The sequence below is a fragment of the Meriones unguiculatus genome, chromosome 15 (genome assembly GCF_030254825.1).
Source record: "Meriones unguiculatus strain TT.TT164.6M chromosome 15, Bangor_MerUng_6.1, whole genome shotgun sequence".
NCBI lineage: Eukaryota > Metazoa > Chordata > Mammalia > Rodentia > Muridae > Meriones > Meriones unguiculatus.
Window position 1 is genome coordinate 71,735,409 of NC_083362.1, and position 14,236 is coordinate 71,749,644.

At 45.9% G+C, this 14,236-nt stretch overlaps 1 protein-coding gene and 3 non-coding genes across 4 annotated transcripts; all 4 read right to left on the reverse strand.

The window, feature by feature from the left end:
- Positions 1–1,162: 1,162 nt before the first annotated feature.
- Positions 1,163–9,298, reverse strand: Ncl (nucleolin). The gene is made up of 14 exons (XM_021649733.2): positions 9,112–9,298; positions 8,147–8,263; positions 6,852–7,353; positions 6,240–6,431; positions 6,046–6,132; positions 5,706–5,847; positions 5,225–5,349; positions 4,397–4,520; positions 3,699–3,859; positions 3,108–3,231; positions 2,769–2,902; positions 2,346–2,472; positions 1,850–2,073; positions 1,163–1,742 (listed from the first exon to the last, which is right to left on the reverse strand). The coding sequence occupies exons 1-14, from the start codon at positions 9,127–9,129 to the stop codon at positions 1,666–1,668; spliced, it is 2,154 nt and encodes a 717-aa protein (XP_021505408.2). The 5' UTR covers positions 9,130–9,298; the 3' UTR covers positions 1,163–1,665.
- On the reverse strand, positions 2,151–2,286 carry LOC132648197 (small nucleolar RNA SNORA75). Its single transcript, XR_009586571.1, has one exon. It is a non-coding gene; the product is annotated as a small nucleolar RNA SNORA75 (small nucleolar RNA).
- Positions 2,573–2,652, reverse strand: LOC132648201 (small nucleolar RNA SNORD20). Its single transcript, XR_009586574.1, has one exon. It is a non-coding gene; the product is annotated as a small nucleolar RNA SNORD20 (small nucleolar RNA).
- LOC132648200 (small nucleolar RNA SNORD82) lies at positions 5,926–5,995 on the reverse strand. Its single transcript, XR_009586573.1, has one exon. It is a non-coding gene; the product is annotated as a small nucleolar RNA SNORD82 (small nucleolar RNA).
- Positions 9,299–14,236: the final 4,938 nt, after the last annotated feature.

Genomic DNA, 14,236 nt, shown 5'->3' on the forward strand with positions numbered 1-14,236 from the left:
ACTAACATCCTTAACAAGCCACACTGCTGGTCTAGTGTGTGCTCAAAAGCTGGTGAATTTTTTAGAGCTTTGTTGCTTTTCTAGGCCGAGGCAAATACTAACGTACAGGGAGATAAAGATTCCTACATAATGCTGTGGCAATTTTGCCATCTGAGCAGCTTTGAGGTCAGTATCTACTAGCTGAAGCCAGATACTGAACTGCCTGGCTTTTCTCAACTCACTCCATTACCTTATGTACTTATGTTGCCACCTACTGGAAGAATGTGAAAAGGAACTGACAACCATTTCCTAAGGGTAAGAGTTTAGGGTTCTAAAATGGCTGCAAATCCCTCCAGTTCAGGAGCATGGGGAAACATATCACAACTTTTAATGACCCTATCTACAGGGTTAACTATCCTGTACCCTCACTCAAATACAATAACAAAAACACCAAAAACCATCCTACCATATGCCTGCTAGCACCAGACTTGCACCTTTTTTGTTGTATTGTTTTCCCAAGTCAGGGGGTTTTGTAGCCTTGGTTATTCTCAACTCTGCACAGGATTAGCCTCTTGGGATTAAAAGACACACACCACCAGCAGTCTTACCATTTCTAGCTCCTCCCCTTACGTGTCTTCTGCTACATGCCATTATAAAATCCCAAGAAAAACTCCTAACCTTTAAATCATCTGAGGGACCGCCAAATGTCCATACCACACAACCAAGCCACCTGATAGGCGCCTTTGATTAAATGTGTATGCCACCCACTGCTGCCTGGCTAAGATGTGGTACTTTCAATGGACAAAACTTTGTACTTGGTCATCTAAGTGAATCTTTCAACTAAATGGGGGCAGCATGCCTTCCCCAGGCCATTTAAGACTACACTGTATTGTTCTCACAAGTGCTGGGATTAGAATGATATACACAAACTAATATCACATTTCCAGCACCAATCCATGTGCTGCTTCACCAACTTGCCCAGGACACCCATCTAGGGGTAAAATGCAACATATCAAACCTTCCAGATCAGAAACACGATGATGCTGCTTCAAACCACCCCCCACTGTAATTTCCACATTTGCAGCTAGGATTACTGAAAGCAAATTCCCACTTGGCAGAATCTGCAGTCAGTCTTGCCAAGCTCTTAAGCAACATTCCAAAATGAACCTTCAGGAAGCACAAGTCTGGCATCAGAGTTTAGGACTTTTAATTTGCCCTAAAGCCACTGAAGCAAAAAACATGATAAACATTCTTTTACAGCCCCCAACACAAAAAAGAAAAAAAAAAAAAATTTGTAGGAAAAAAAGGTTTTGTACATAGGGTAAAACAATATAAATTCAATCATACAGATGGGGTTAGCTCTATTACCCATCTTGAAAAAGTTACCTGCTCAATGACAGAGCCTCCTAAGGACATCCCAGGACAGTATACAGCCAAGGTGGTCTACTTAGAATCTATATAAAAATAACATTTCAAGAGAGAGATAACCTGTTCATTTTCACCGGGCTCATATAACTCAACAGGGCATCTCTTGAAATGTTATCTTTATTTGGATTCCAAGCAGACCACATGGCCTGCAATCTATCCTGGAATGTCCTTAGAAGGCTCTGTCATTGAATAGGTAACAGAGTAAAAACCCCAGAGTCCTTTCTTTAAAATGAAGAGGGAAAGACTGGAATGGAAGGACTATTCAAACTTCGTCTTCTTTCCTTGTGGCTTGAAGTCTCCCCCTCCTCCTCTGCCGCCTCGAAAGCCTCCTCGGCCTATAGGAAGGAAAAAACATGAAAAGTGTAAGAATTGACCTCCCCGACCCAGAATGGTAAGACACAGGCTTAGGAATCACATAGAGGTTATAGCTCCTATCCTTTACCTCCAAAGCCTCCTCGGCCTCTGCCACCAAATCCGCCTCTTCCTCCTCTGCCACCACCTCTGCCTCCGAATCCTCCTCTGCCTCCACCTCGGCCACCGAAGCCACCTTCACCCTTAGGTTTGGCCCAGTCCAAGGTAACCTTGTTTCCATCAATTTCTCCATCTTCCATGGCCTCCTTGGCAGCTTTGGCATCTTCTTCACTATTGAAGTCTACAAAACCAAACCTAAAACACAGAATAAAAACCACCCACTTTAAAATAACATAACAAGCACCAAACTGGTAAATTCTGGTTGGATCTCAGAATGTCTCACACAACAGCCAAATAAACCTCTGCAAAAACAGAAGATTTAAAGTGCTAGTTCTGTGAACTTTCTCTTCTTCTCGTGCGAATCCATAATCTGCCACCAGCTGACAGAAAGGAGCTCAATGAGAAGACACTGCAGAGCCAAGCTCTCCATGCAGAACACATTAAAGAGAAGCAATACTATGTCTTACCCTTTAGAAGAGCCAGTTTCCCGATCAGTGACTATTCTTGCACGAACAGAGCCCTCAAACGACTCTTTCAAGGTCTCTTCAGTGGTATCCTCAGACAGACCTTTGACAAACAGAGTTTTGGATGGCTCTAGAAGAGAAAATGACGCCTGTTTTATAGGTTTTTCACTATGTACCCTTGGCTGGACAGATGGCAATCAAACCCATAAGTTGCTGCTTTGAGCTGACGGCTGGATCAGAACTTGACTATCTAGAGGAATTTTCTTGAGATTTCATCAATTATTTCTCAGGTAATCAGTCATCATATCCAACTGTCATTTACTCAGCAGCTACATAAAGGCAGCCCCATATCAGCATGGACACACATAACCTCAAAAAAAAAAAAATGCCACCCAACCCCAGTCACATCATGCCAAAGGGACTTACGACTTCTTGCATTAGGTGATCCCCTCTGTCCTTGTAACTCCAGTCTGATTGTTCTGCCCTCAATTTCCATTTTATTACAGGAATCTAAAGCTTCTTTAGCATCTTCAAATGAACCAAATTCTATATAGGCATACCTGAGGATTCAAAGTCAGTGCTCAGAATAAAACTTAAAAACACATGGCACCAGCAGGTAATCAATTACCAATGTTATCAATATTTACTGTCATGTGCACAACTAAAACTTCAAGTGTTTTTAAGCTAACAGGATAGTTTTAACCTTATTAGAGCTGTGTAAAAATATGTCCAGTCCACATCTAACAACATAAAATTATACTTTACCCTTTAGATCTGCCTTGTGGGTTTTGGGGCACTTTGATAAAAGTTGCTTTCTCAAATATTTCCTGAAGAGTTTCTTTTGTTGTACTGTAGGAAAGATTACTTAAAACCAAAGTTTTTGATTCACCTGCAAGTACAAAGATGTCACATTGGCAAGATATGTATAAATTAAAGCAATCAGACAAAATGTGGGCCACACAACAAGCCTATTTCCAACCTACCCCACAAAAGAGGTCATGTAACTAAAACAATGAAACTTCAGCTGCAGACCACTATACCACATTCAACTAAAAACACTTGTTGCTTTAACAGTAACTGTACAGGAATGCCTTTCATTTTTAGTCTAACTAGATCACTTTTCTATGTTGTCCTATATTATTTCTAAAATATACATAGGTCAAGCCATTTAAAGTATGAAACATATCCAACCAAGAAAGCCGTTTGCCTACTATTCTCCACTGTAAATTTCAAAAAGCTCCCACTCATGAAGACTAAAAGCCAGGTAGATGAACAAAAGGTGAATTCTAGCTAATCATGAAGTACAAATACACAAGTACTTTCCAACCCCCACTAGAATTAAACCTTTTAACTTACCACCAGCACCCCAAGAGCTATTCTTTCCACCTCTCTCTTGCCTTTGTCCTTTCTCCCCAGTGTAGTAGAGTGAAACAGATCGCCCATCAATTTCTGCCCCCTGCTTTTCTTCAAGGTTTTTTTCTGCATCAGCTTCAGACTTAAATTCAATATAAGCAATCCTGCAATAGAGATAAGCAAGAGTAAAAGCACAATTTGCTTAATAAGAAACATATTAGGCAAATAACAAGTATGTGTGTACTCGGTGACTGAAATAATGACTACTTATATCACTTTTATTTTTCTTTTTCAAGTTTTATTTATCTTTAAAATCATTCTTTAAACTTATGTAGACTATTCCCCTACTATGTAGGGGGATAAAAAGTACCCACAGTAATAGATTAAATGGCTAGAATCACATCTCATAAAATAGGAAAGGATAGTCCTGGTGGTACCAGAAACCTGAGGCAAAAAGACACTGATTTTGGATGGAAACCAGCTTGTAACAGTAGTCACAGCTTCAAAAACCAACCCACCATCTGGGCATGATGGTGCACTCTAAATTCAGAACATGGGAGGTAGAGGCAAGAGGATCAGCTCAGTCTGACCATAAAATCTGAGTCTGGCACACAGACCCTGTTTAGGGCAGAAGATAGAAAGTGGACACCACCGACTCAGAAACTGTTACTATAAGTCAAGTTCAAAGACACAAAACATACCCTTTACTCTTCCCATCCTGGCTGACCAATCTGATCTCCACGGCATCTTCAAAGACTTCTTTTAATTCATCCTCAGTAATGTTGAAAGAGAGGTTTTTGGCTAAAAGGGTTCTTGCAGCTCGAACTAGATTAAAAAAAGACAAGTACATCATATAACACGTCACAAAGAAAATAGGGCAATAAAATAAAGGACAAGGTTCTATGCTGAAACTGAAGGTGAGAAGGGTGGAGAGGTGGCTCAATGGTTATGAGCACTATGCACAAAGAGGACCCATGTTCAATTCTCAGCACTTACAATATAGAGATTCACAATCATCTGTCCAGTTTCAGGAGATTAAGTGCTCCTGGCCTCCTTGGACACCAGGCAGCATGTTGTAGATGCATATAAAGTTCTTCTAGGCCATACGTATCAAATTGTACACAAAACAAATCTATTTTAAGTCCCACCTCTAAGATACCTCATAACCCATATGGATCATTCCAGTGACACAAGACTATAGCCAGTAAGTCTGTGACCTGCTTAGACTACAAACTGAATTCACAGCTATCTTGTCAAATGATCAAAAGGGGACTGAGGATATGAAGCAATGTTAAAGAGTATTTCTAACATATAGTGGGCCTACTTCAAAACCCAAAGTCTGAAACCTGAAATGGGTATCAAGAAGTGCTTCACAGCAAAAGCACCTTTACTCACTAATCTACTCATCCTGCCAGTTCTAACACTACAGCAGACACCACCCATGTCACCTCACTGGTTTACATGAGATGAAACTAAGGGAAAAGTCTAAAGCCTACCTGTCGTCAGTTAACAGACCCTTTTTTACATACCTTTCTTACTATCTCTTCCTTTTGGTTTTTCTAGTTTTATTTCATTGCCGAACACTTTTAAACCAGTAAGCTCCAAGGCCTTTTCTAGGTCTTCAGCAGACTCAAAATCCACATAACCAAATTTCCTTGAAGAAAAAGAACAAGATTACAGGCATGAGAACCATCTACTTTTGTTCATACAAATGTAGCACCTACAACACTAACTAATTCATCTTCAAATCCCCTGAACCAAGACACAACAGCAAACTCACTTATATCTCATTTATTAAATCTTTACTTAGAACACAACTGATAGTGGGAGCTGGTATAGACCCTGCTAAGAATCCATCTAGCTAAAAGCATTCCCAGATCATTCAGATCCAAAATGCCAAATTCTTATAATGCCTAATATCTTTATATTCCATGTTTAAAAACATGGAAGGGAACAGAAAGGCTTAAAAAACCCCAAGTAATTAGATATAATATTCAATGAAAAATTTACCTGTTTGTACCAGTTCTGACATCCACAACAGCAAGATCATTTTTAGCAAAAAGTTCACTGATTGCACTTTTTAATTCAGCAACAGACTTGCTTGGATTAAGGTTTCCAATGAACAGATTGAAAGGTGTAGTTGGTTCTGAGCCTACACAGAAAATGAATTTTTAGTCCACTTACAAATTTAGTCACTACACATAAATTTTAACATAGAACTAACTACAAGGCACATCAGCACATTGCATTTCCACACCAGATTTCAGTATTAAGTCCCTTTGTCATTCATCACTTGTGCCACTGTTACCTTAGGAGATTAAGGCTATGTCCCCCATTTGGGCAGGTTTACCTTCTACTTTCTGTTTCTTGGCTTCTGGAGCTTCTTTCTGTTTGGTCATTTCCTTCTTCCTTTTTCCAGGTGCTGCTTTAACAGGTTCTGGGTAAGATGTTTTTAAAGTGTCATTCATGTGTAGGCAGGCATTTTAGTACTTCCATTAAACATTCAGGTCAGTGTACTTTAGAATTTAATTTAATTTGGTTTACCTTCCTCTTCTTCTTCCTCCTCCTCCTCCTCCTCCTCCTCTTCTTCTTCATCGTCCTCCTCATCTTCATCCTCTTCTTCATCATCCTCATCCTCCTCAGCCACATTCTTGGCTTTCACAGGAACAACTTTTTTTGCAGGAGGAGCTTTCTTTCCTTTGGCTGGTGTGATCTCCATAACTTCTTCTTCTGAGTCTGAAAGATAGTTCAGCAAGCAAAGGTATTTGCTGGCAGTCCAGACACACATAAAAGAAAAACCCACAAAGATAAAACTAAGAAAATGAAATCCTGACAACATGCTTAATTAAATTATAGAAAGAATTAAGAAAGCAGATGGGGCAGTGGTGCATGCCTGTAATCCCAGCTCAGGGAGGCAGAGGTAAGTAGATTGCTTTGAGTTTGGAGGCCAGCCTGGTCCAAAGTAAGTCCAGGACAGCCAAGGCTACATAGAAAAACCTGTTTAGTTTAACAGAAGAAAAAAAAAATTAAGAGCACAAAATATGTCTTTCAAATCTAACCCATGAAGTGGTCAGAAAAACTACACGTAGTATTTTAAAAACCTATCTCTACCAAGCCTGCGAACAGAAACCCAAGAACAAACACCCAAACACTTACCATCTTCCTCTTCATCATCCTCTTCCTCATCATCCTCTTCCTCATCTTCTGAGGCAGGAGCAGCAGCAGCTGCTTTTGCTGTTTTTGCTCCTTTTACTACTACTGGTGGCTCAAAATCATCCTCCTCTTCCTCATCATCATCTTCCTCTTCTTCTTCCTCATCATCTTCATCCTCTTCCTCACTGTCATCTTCCTCTTCATCACTGTCTTCCTTTTTGGCATTCTTACCATTCTTAGCTCCCTTGGCTGGCATGACAGCTCCCTTCTTACCAGATGTTGCTACCAATGCTTTTGCTTGCGTGGCTCCCTTCTTACCAGGTGTTGCAACTACTTTGGCTGGTGTAACTGCCTTCTTAGCTGGTGTGGCTGCTGCCTTTTTGCCTGGGGTAACATTTGCTTTCTTAGCTGGGGTGGGAACTGCAACCTTTTTTGTTTGTGAAACGACCACCTTCTTTGCTGGAGTTGTAGTAGCCTTCTTGCCTTTTTTCTGAGGGATGACAACCTTGAAAATAAATCATAAGCATTCTATATTCAATACTATCTTAAGATACCAACATTAACTGAGCTCAAGAACAAGGGCATTAGATAGACTGGAGATGGCTGAGCACTTATTCTTGTCGAGGATACAAGTTCAGTTCTCAGCATGCACATGGTGGTTCTAAGTCCATTTCTAAGGATCCAAGAGCATTCTTCTAGCTCAAGGGCACCAGCCATGCTTAGTGCGCCCACACATGCAATTAAAAGTCTCCAACCGGAAACACCCAAAACTGGCTTCCAACTCAGCCTCAAGTACTTGAGTTAGGGAAGAATATACTCTAGTTTTATTAAAAACTAAGCAACAACAACAAAAAAAAAAACCACGGGAAAAAAAAACCATTGAAGTCCAGCCAGGTGTGGTGGTGCACCCCTTTACTACCAGCACTCAGGGTAGAGGCTGGAGGATCTCCGAGTTTGAGGCCAGCTTAATCTGAGTCCAAAATAGCCAAGGGTACAGAGAAACCCTGCCTGGGGAGGGAAGAGTTCCACTCAAAGCATTTTTTGCTAATAATTTTATTGGGTACTTAAAGCAGAGCTTTTCTAAACCAGAAATCTGATTTAGCATGTCCATAAAAAATGAGGTTTCACTCCACAGCCCCAGCTTGCCTAGAATTAAAATACTCAGATAATTGTCAACAGCAATAATGAGCTTGTCACTCAACGATTCACTACATACAAAAAAAGTATCGTATTTCTTTCTGATTCTACTTCCAGACTGCATCTTAAACTTAACACAATCTTTCGATTAGCCCTTGTACCTCTTCTTCACTGCTGTCATCTTCTTCATCTTCTGACATCTCTTCGTCTTCACTATCTTCTTCCACCTCCTTTGGGGGAGGAGCCATTTTCTTGGACTCACCGTGGGTTTTGCCGGCCTGCAAATGCACACACAACGTCTCTACCCGCATCTTAAGCCATTTTGTATCTTGCCATTATCTTTAAGGTCTACTGCCCATATGGACTTCATACTGGCAAAGTTTGCAGTATGTCCTGACTTTTCACAGACAACTGAGAAAAACTCTTCCTTTTAGACCCTCACCCGCAAAGACTAGTCCCGGCCCTTTATGTCATGGCCCCTTCCTCTGAACCTCTAAATCATCGTGGGAGAGCGCGGAAGCACCCTCTAAAGGAGCATCTCCGGAGCGGAACTCCCTCCACCTCGCGCCCCGGCCGCGCCACGTGGAGGTCCCCCCGCAAGCCACCACGCGCAGGTCCGCCCGGCCCCGCCGGGGCTGGGGGATGGCCGGCCCGGCCACCTAGGTCCATCCCGCAGCCCCCTATCCCGGTGTCCAGGCCCACTCCCAGCCCCCGAGGACGCGCGACACACGAGGAGCGCCGCCACCCACGTGGCGGGCCGCGCACCCGAGCACGTGCGCGGGGAGGCGGGGCCCAGCGGGCCCTCGCCGCATGGGTTCGGCCCTCTCCCTACTCGGCGGCCCCGGCGCGGGCCGTCCACGCTCAGCTCCTCCGATCTCCCCACTCGCCGACCCCCGCGGGGCAGCCAACACCGCCCTCCCCGCAGCCCGCCTCGGCTCGGCTCGGCACCGAGTCAGAGGCCAAGCAGCGCGAGACCTGCCGGCAGTCGCGCGAGACTTTCCTCAGCATGGCGCCCTCGAACGCGCCCGGGATTGCGCGCAGGCCCTCCTCCCCTCAGCGACGGGGGCGCGCGCGTCCCGGAGAAAGCAGGCCTCACTCGTCCACATCGGCGCGCAAGGCCTCTCACCTTTGCGAGCTTCACCATGATGGCGGATTACGACGGCGGCGTGTGCGGAGGGCGAGCAGCTCGGAAGAGCCTCGGGGCACCCACGCGAGGTCGTCGGCAGCGGCGGGCACTGAAGGCTCCGGAGCACGTACAACTGCCTGCCAGCTACCGCTAGCGTCTGAGGCGAAAGACTGAGCCTGCCCAGTAATCGCCTCTGGAAAGGCGACGGCGGCGTCCTCGTGATCCCGCCTCCACCAATCACCGCTCGCGTCCGTCCCTCGAGCCAACCGCCGGCTTTAGCCCAGGCGGCGTGGGGCGGGCCTACGGCGTGGGGGGCGGAGACGGCGGGGGCGTGGCCCGACGGCAGCTTCCGGAGGGCGGGGCCGGTTTTGCGCAGGGCGGACGTTGACTGGTTGGTGTGCCGGGCCCTTCAGCGTTCCCGAGCGGCTCGCTCCCCCGCGCCTGCGCCGTGAGACGCGCGAGTTTGGCGCGGCGTGAGTGAGGAGCGTTGGGGGGGCCGCCTCGGCCCGGATGCCCTCAGGTACTAGGACGCCGCATGGACCTCTGGCTTCACGTGGCCTGGGGTCTGCTCGGGGAGTCCTCCGCGCTGCGGAAGCTCGCCCCCCACGGTGGAGTTGGCGGCGGCCTCAAGCGTCCGCCGCGCCTGGCTGCGGAGGAGCGGGAGAGCGCCGGAAGTTCGCTGGCGCGGGTCGGCGGCCCTAGGCCTGCCCCTCAGCGCCACCGAGAACGTCTTGGTGGTGGCCGTGCGCTGCAAGCCACCGTTCTCCTGAGAATTCCTAATAAAAGCAACTGCGTGTGTGAGCGGTGCAGTCTCCTTAGGGCATAGTAACCAACGAACCCCCGTATGTTCGGTATAACTCCGAACAGGGCCAGGTCCAGAGAGGACTTCCGGTGGGTGCTGGGGACGAGACCACTCAGGCTTCCCTCGATGGCGGGGGCAAGAGTTGTCTCGGGTTGCTTAATGATTGCTTTCGAGCGTAGCATACTGGAGTGCTTCTATTTTGAGTGTTTTCTAGGTATCTAGAGCCCAACTTTTCTGGAGTCAGGGTTCCATCATCTGACAATATTGATTAAGAAATAAATCACAGCCGGGTGTGCTTGCGTATGCCTTTAATCCCAGGGTTTGGGAGGCAGAGATAGGGCGAATCTCTGAGTTCGAGGCCAGCCCGGGTTACAAATCGACAGGAACCATGTCTCGAAAACCAAAAAATAACAACAAAAAAGGATTTTTGTCTAGGGTGCGGGTCGGGTATTTGCTCGGGCTGTCCTATGTAGAGCAGGCTAGCCTCAGCCTGACCCCAATGTGTCGGGTTAAATTTGCACCGCCATGTCTGTCCCAGTCTCGGGAGATTTTAATGAAGACTGATGTGTTAGGTTCCAAGTTTTCTGTCTAAACATCAGCCTTTGCAGATGCGTGACGCTTGCTTCCTAAGGCCTCCCAGCACAGTGTGGGACAGCCCCAGGTGTTCTCAAGTTAGGGCAAGTGATGGATGAGGACCAGTGTTGCGGTGGTGGGGAATGATCTTTATAGAGAGACTGGTCACACCTTGAACCATTAGGATGGAGCCAGGGGAGACTCTTGGATAGAGGGACAGGAAGAGTGTGTGAGCCAAGACCCTGGAAATTCCGAGCAGAGCACGCTAAAGGCGCTCAGGAAGAGACGGATGAATCCCAGCAACCTGGGCATGTCTGCTCTGTCGACCGCTCTATCTGTATGGGCCTTCCCCAGTCCTCTGGTGTGAAGTGCCTCTAAGATACTCTTGCACCCTGAGTTACACTCAGCCAGTACTTTTCTTGGTCATTGTTAATTTGCCCCTTCCCCAGACACAACACAAACTTATCTGCTGTATTCCCAGTGCCTGAAGCATTGCCTGGTACATAATAGCATTGAAAATGACAAACTGGAGTGACCGATACAGCTCAGTGATAGGTGGCCGTACCACCACAAAGTGAGCGGAACAGTTTTTCAGTGAAGCAGCAGCAGGGACAGCTAGTACAATTTGGTGTTACTGTGGAGTCAACACCTAACGCGTAGGTGGGCATTTCCAGGCACCAAGCTCCATTTTAGCTCTTTAGAAATTTTAAATACATAAATGTATTCAAAATAGGCTAAAGCATCACTGCTCACAGATGAGGGTGAAGAGCAGTCAGTGGTTCTCAACCTGTGGATCATGAGCCCTTTGGGGTCAAATGACTCTTCCACAGGGGTTGAATATTAGATATCCTGCATATCGGGTATTTACAATTTATAACAAAATTAGTTATGAAGTAGCAATAAAAATAATTTATGGCCAGGTGTGGTAGTACGTGCCTTTAATCCCAGCACTGAGGGAGGCAGAGGCAGGCAGATCACTGTGAGTTCCAGGCCAACATGGTCTGCAAAGCAAGTCCAGGACAGTGAAGGATACACAGAGAAACCTTGTCTCAAAAAACCAAAAATAATAAAATGATTTTATGGTTGGGGGTCACCACAACATGAGGATCTGTACTAAAGGGTCACAGTATTAGGAAGGTTGAGAACCGCTGGTATACAGTTGTCCAGTCACAGAAGTAGTAAGGAGACAGGACTGTGGGGGGAGGAGGTATGCCTGAGTTCAAGTGTAGAGGCAAGAGGTTAACCCGGGTTGTCTCTTTCTATCACTCATGACTCTTATTTATTTTTATTTTTTGAGATAGGGTCTCATGTATCCCAGGCTGTCCTTGGGCTTTTGATTCTTTGCCTCCCCCTCCCAAATGCTGGTATTACAAGTGTGTGCTACACTCAGGTTTTATGTGGCTTTGGCAATGCCAGGCAGGCACTTGGCCCGTGAGCTACACCCCTAGCCCATCTCTAGCTTAGTTTTCCGGTTGTACAGGCCAGTTAGCAATGCCAGGGATCCTCCTGTCCCTGCTCCAACCAGCACTACCCCAGTGCTACAGTGACAGTTGTGTGCTGCCACCCCGTGCTCCTTACAAGGGGTATTGGGGACGTGAACTTGAGTCCTCATGCTCCTGTAGCAATCACTTTATCCACTGAGGCATCTTCCTAGCTGGATAGAGAGGACTTAGACAAAGGGGCAAGAGAATAATGAAATCTCTAGGTCAGTTTCCCCACGTTAAGGGTCCTGCCATTTATTTATCGACAGCACATCTTAGCTTTTTTTTTTTTTTTTCCTTTTTGAGATGGTTTTGTTAGGTAGCCAGGTTGGCCTGGAAATTGTGTTTCCTTCTGAGCATTGGCATTGTAAGTGGATTTCAGCAAGTGCTAATTGAAAATCAGTTATAAATATATCATATAAGGTACCCCCCCAAAAAAGCTAGGCACAGTAGCTCATACCTATAATCACAGCATTTGAAAGGCTGCACCAGAGAATTACCATGAATTTGAGGCCTGAATTAACAACCCGAGTAATTCCAGAGTTCCAGGCCCTCTCTGAATGAATGAATAAATAAGTCTCAAAACAACCAAGCATGGTGGCATATTCTGTAATCCCAGTGCTTTTGAATGATTGCCAGTATAGGGTTAACCTGGGCTGTGCCTCAAGACCCTGTATAAAAAAGGAAGAAACACCCTCCCCCATCCTTACACTTTGTTGTGTTTGTCGATCTATATGATGAACTTCAGTGATTTGCATCTGTTAAATGAAAGTAATAGTTACTACTCCTTTTTTCAAGGGTATGCCTGGGTACCACATTTCCTCTAGGCTTTTAACTTGCAGGCCAAGGAGCCTGGAAAGGAAACAGCAGGAAGCTGCCTAAATGCTAGGCAGCTGGGAGAAGGCCCTGTTCCTCCCCCCCCCCAGCCTGTGACCAGGACCACAAGACCTAACACAGCAGAGTAGGTGAGTTCAAATGAAAACAGAAAGAGCCAGGCACAGTGACACTTGTCACCCCAGCCTCAGGCACAGTGACACTTGTCACCCCAGCCTTCAGAAGGAAAAGGTTTCAAAGTTCTGCACAGTAAACTGTCTCCCTCTCCATTCTCTTCAGGCCGCTTGGTTCCAACGCAGTGGCAGAGGAGTCCATGAGTCTATGTACTATTTATTTATTTGTTTATTTGTTTTTCAAGACTGGGTTCTCTGTTTTAGTCTTGGCTGTCCTGGAACTCACTTTGTAGACCAGGCTGGCCTCGAACTCACAGGGATCCACCTGCCTGTGCCTCCTGTACTTGGGATTGAAGGTATGCACCACCACTGCCCTGTTTTTTGTTGTTGTTTTTAAGATTTATTTATTATTTATACAGCATTCTGCCTGCATGTGTGCCTATGCGCCAGAAGAGGGCACCAGATCTCTCCATAGATGGTTGCTGGGATCTGCACTTTTGGAAGAATAGCTAGTGTTCTTAACCTCTGAGCTATCTCTCTAGCCCCACTTACTGTATTCTTAATAATTACAGGCTTTTCCTTACATGGAAGGGTCACTGAACCAGTTGCTGCTGCTAGACATTGCAGGGGGAGCTGCACTTCACTATTACTACAAACAAACAATAACCTTCTGTTTGTTTGTTTGTTTTCCAAAGACAGGGTTTCTCTGTGTAGCCCTGGCTCTCCTGTAACTAACTCTGCAGACCAGGCCAGCCTTGAACTCAGAGATCTACCTACCTCTGCCTCCCAAGGGCTGGGTTAAGGGTGTGCACCACCCACCACCTGGCTGCAAATAACTCCTGTATATACCTTATTTGACACATGCACAGGTCAGCAGCTTATCTGGAGAGAACTTAATAGAGCTGCTGGATGGAGAGTACAGCCTTTCATGCCATGCACTTACAGGTGCTCTCACATGCACAGCCCAGACAGCTCCAAGCTTTGGCAGAGAAAGATCTGAGGAGGGGAGCGGTATGAATGCCCCCTAAGCAGTGGGGGCTGGCACTAGCCAGGCTCTGACACCAGGGCGGAAGCTCCAAAGGCATCACCCTGAACATCTCACCACCTCTAAACTTGCATAAACCTGGCTCAGTTCTGCTCACTCCCTGCTGCATGGACTAGACTGCTGCCCACTGTAGCCACTCAGGGACTTAGCAGCCCACTGGAGGAAATCTGAAGGATTTGAGGACAAGAATCCACAGTTTTCAGATAGAAGCCTCTAAGAGTGGACTGTCTCAGGCTCCACCTAAATAAGAAAGTCACATCAAGTGTTTAAGAGGTTC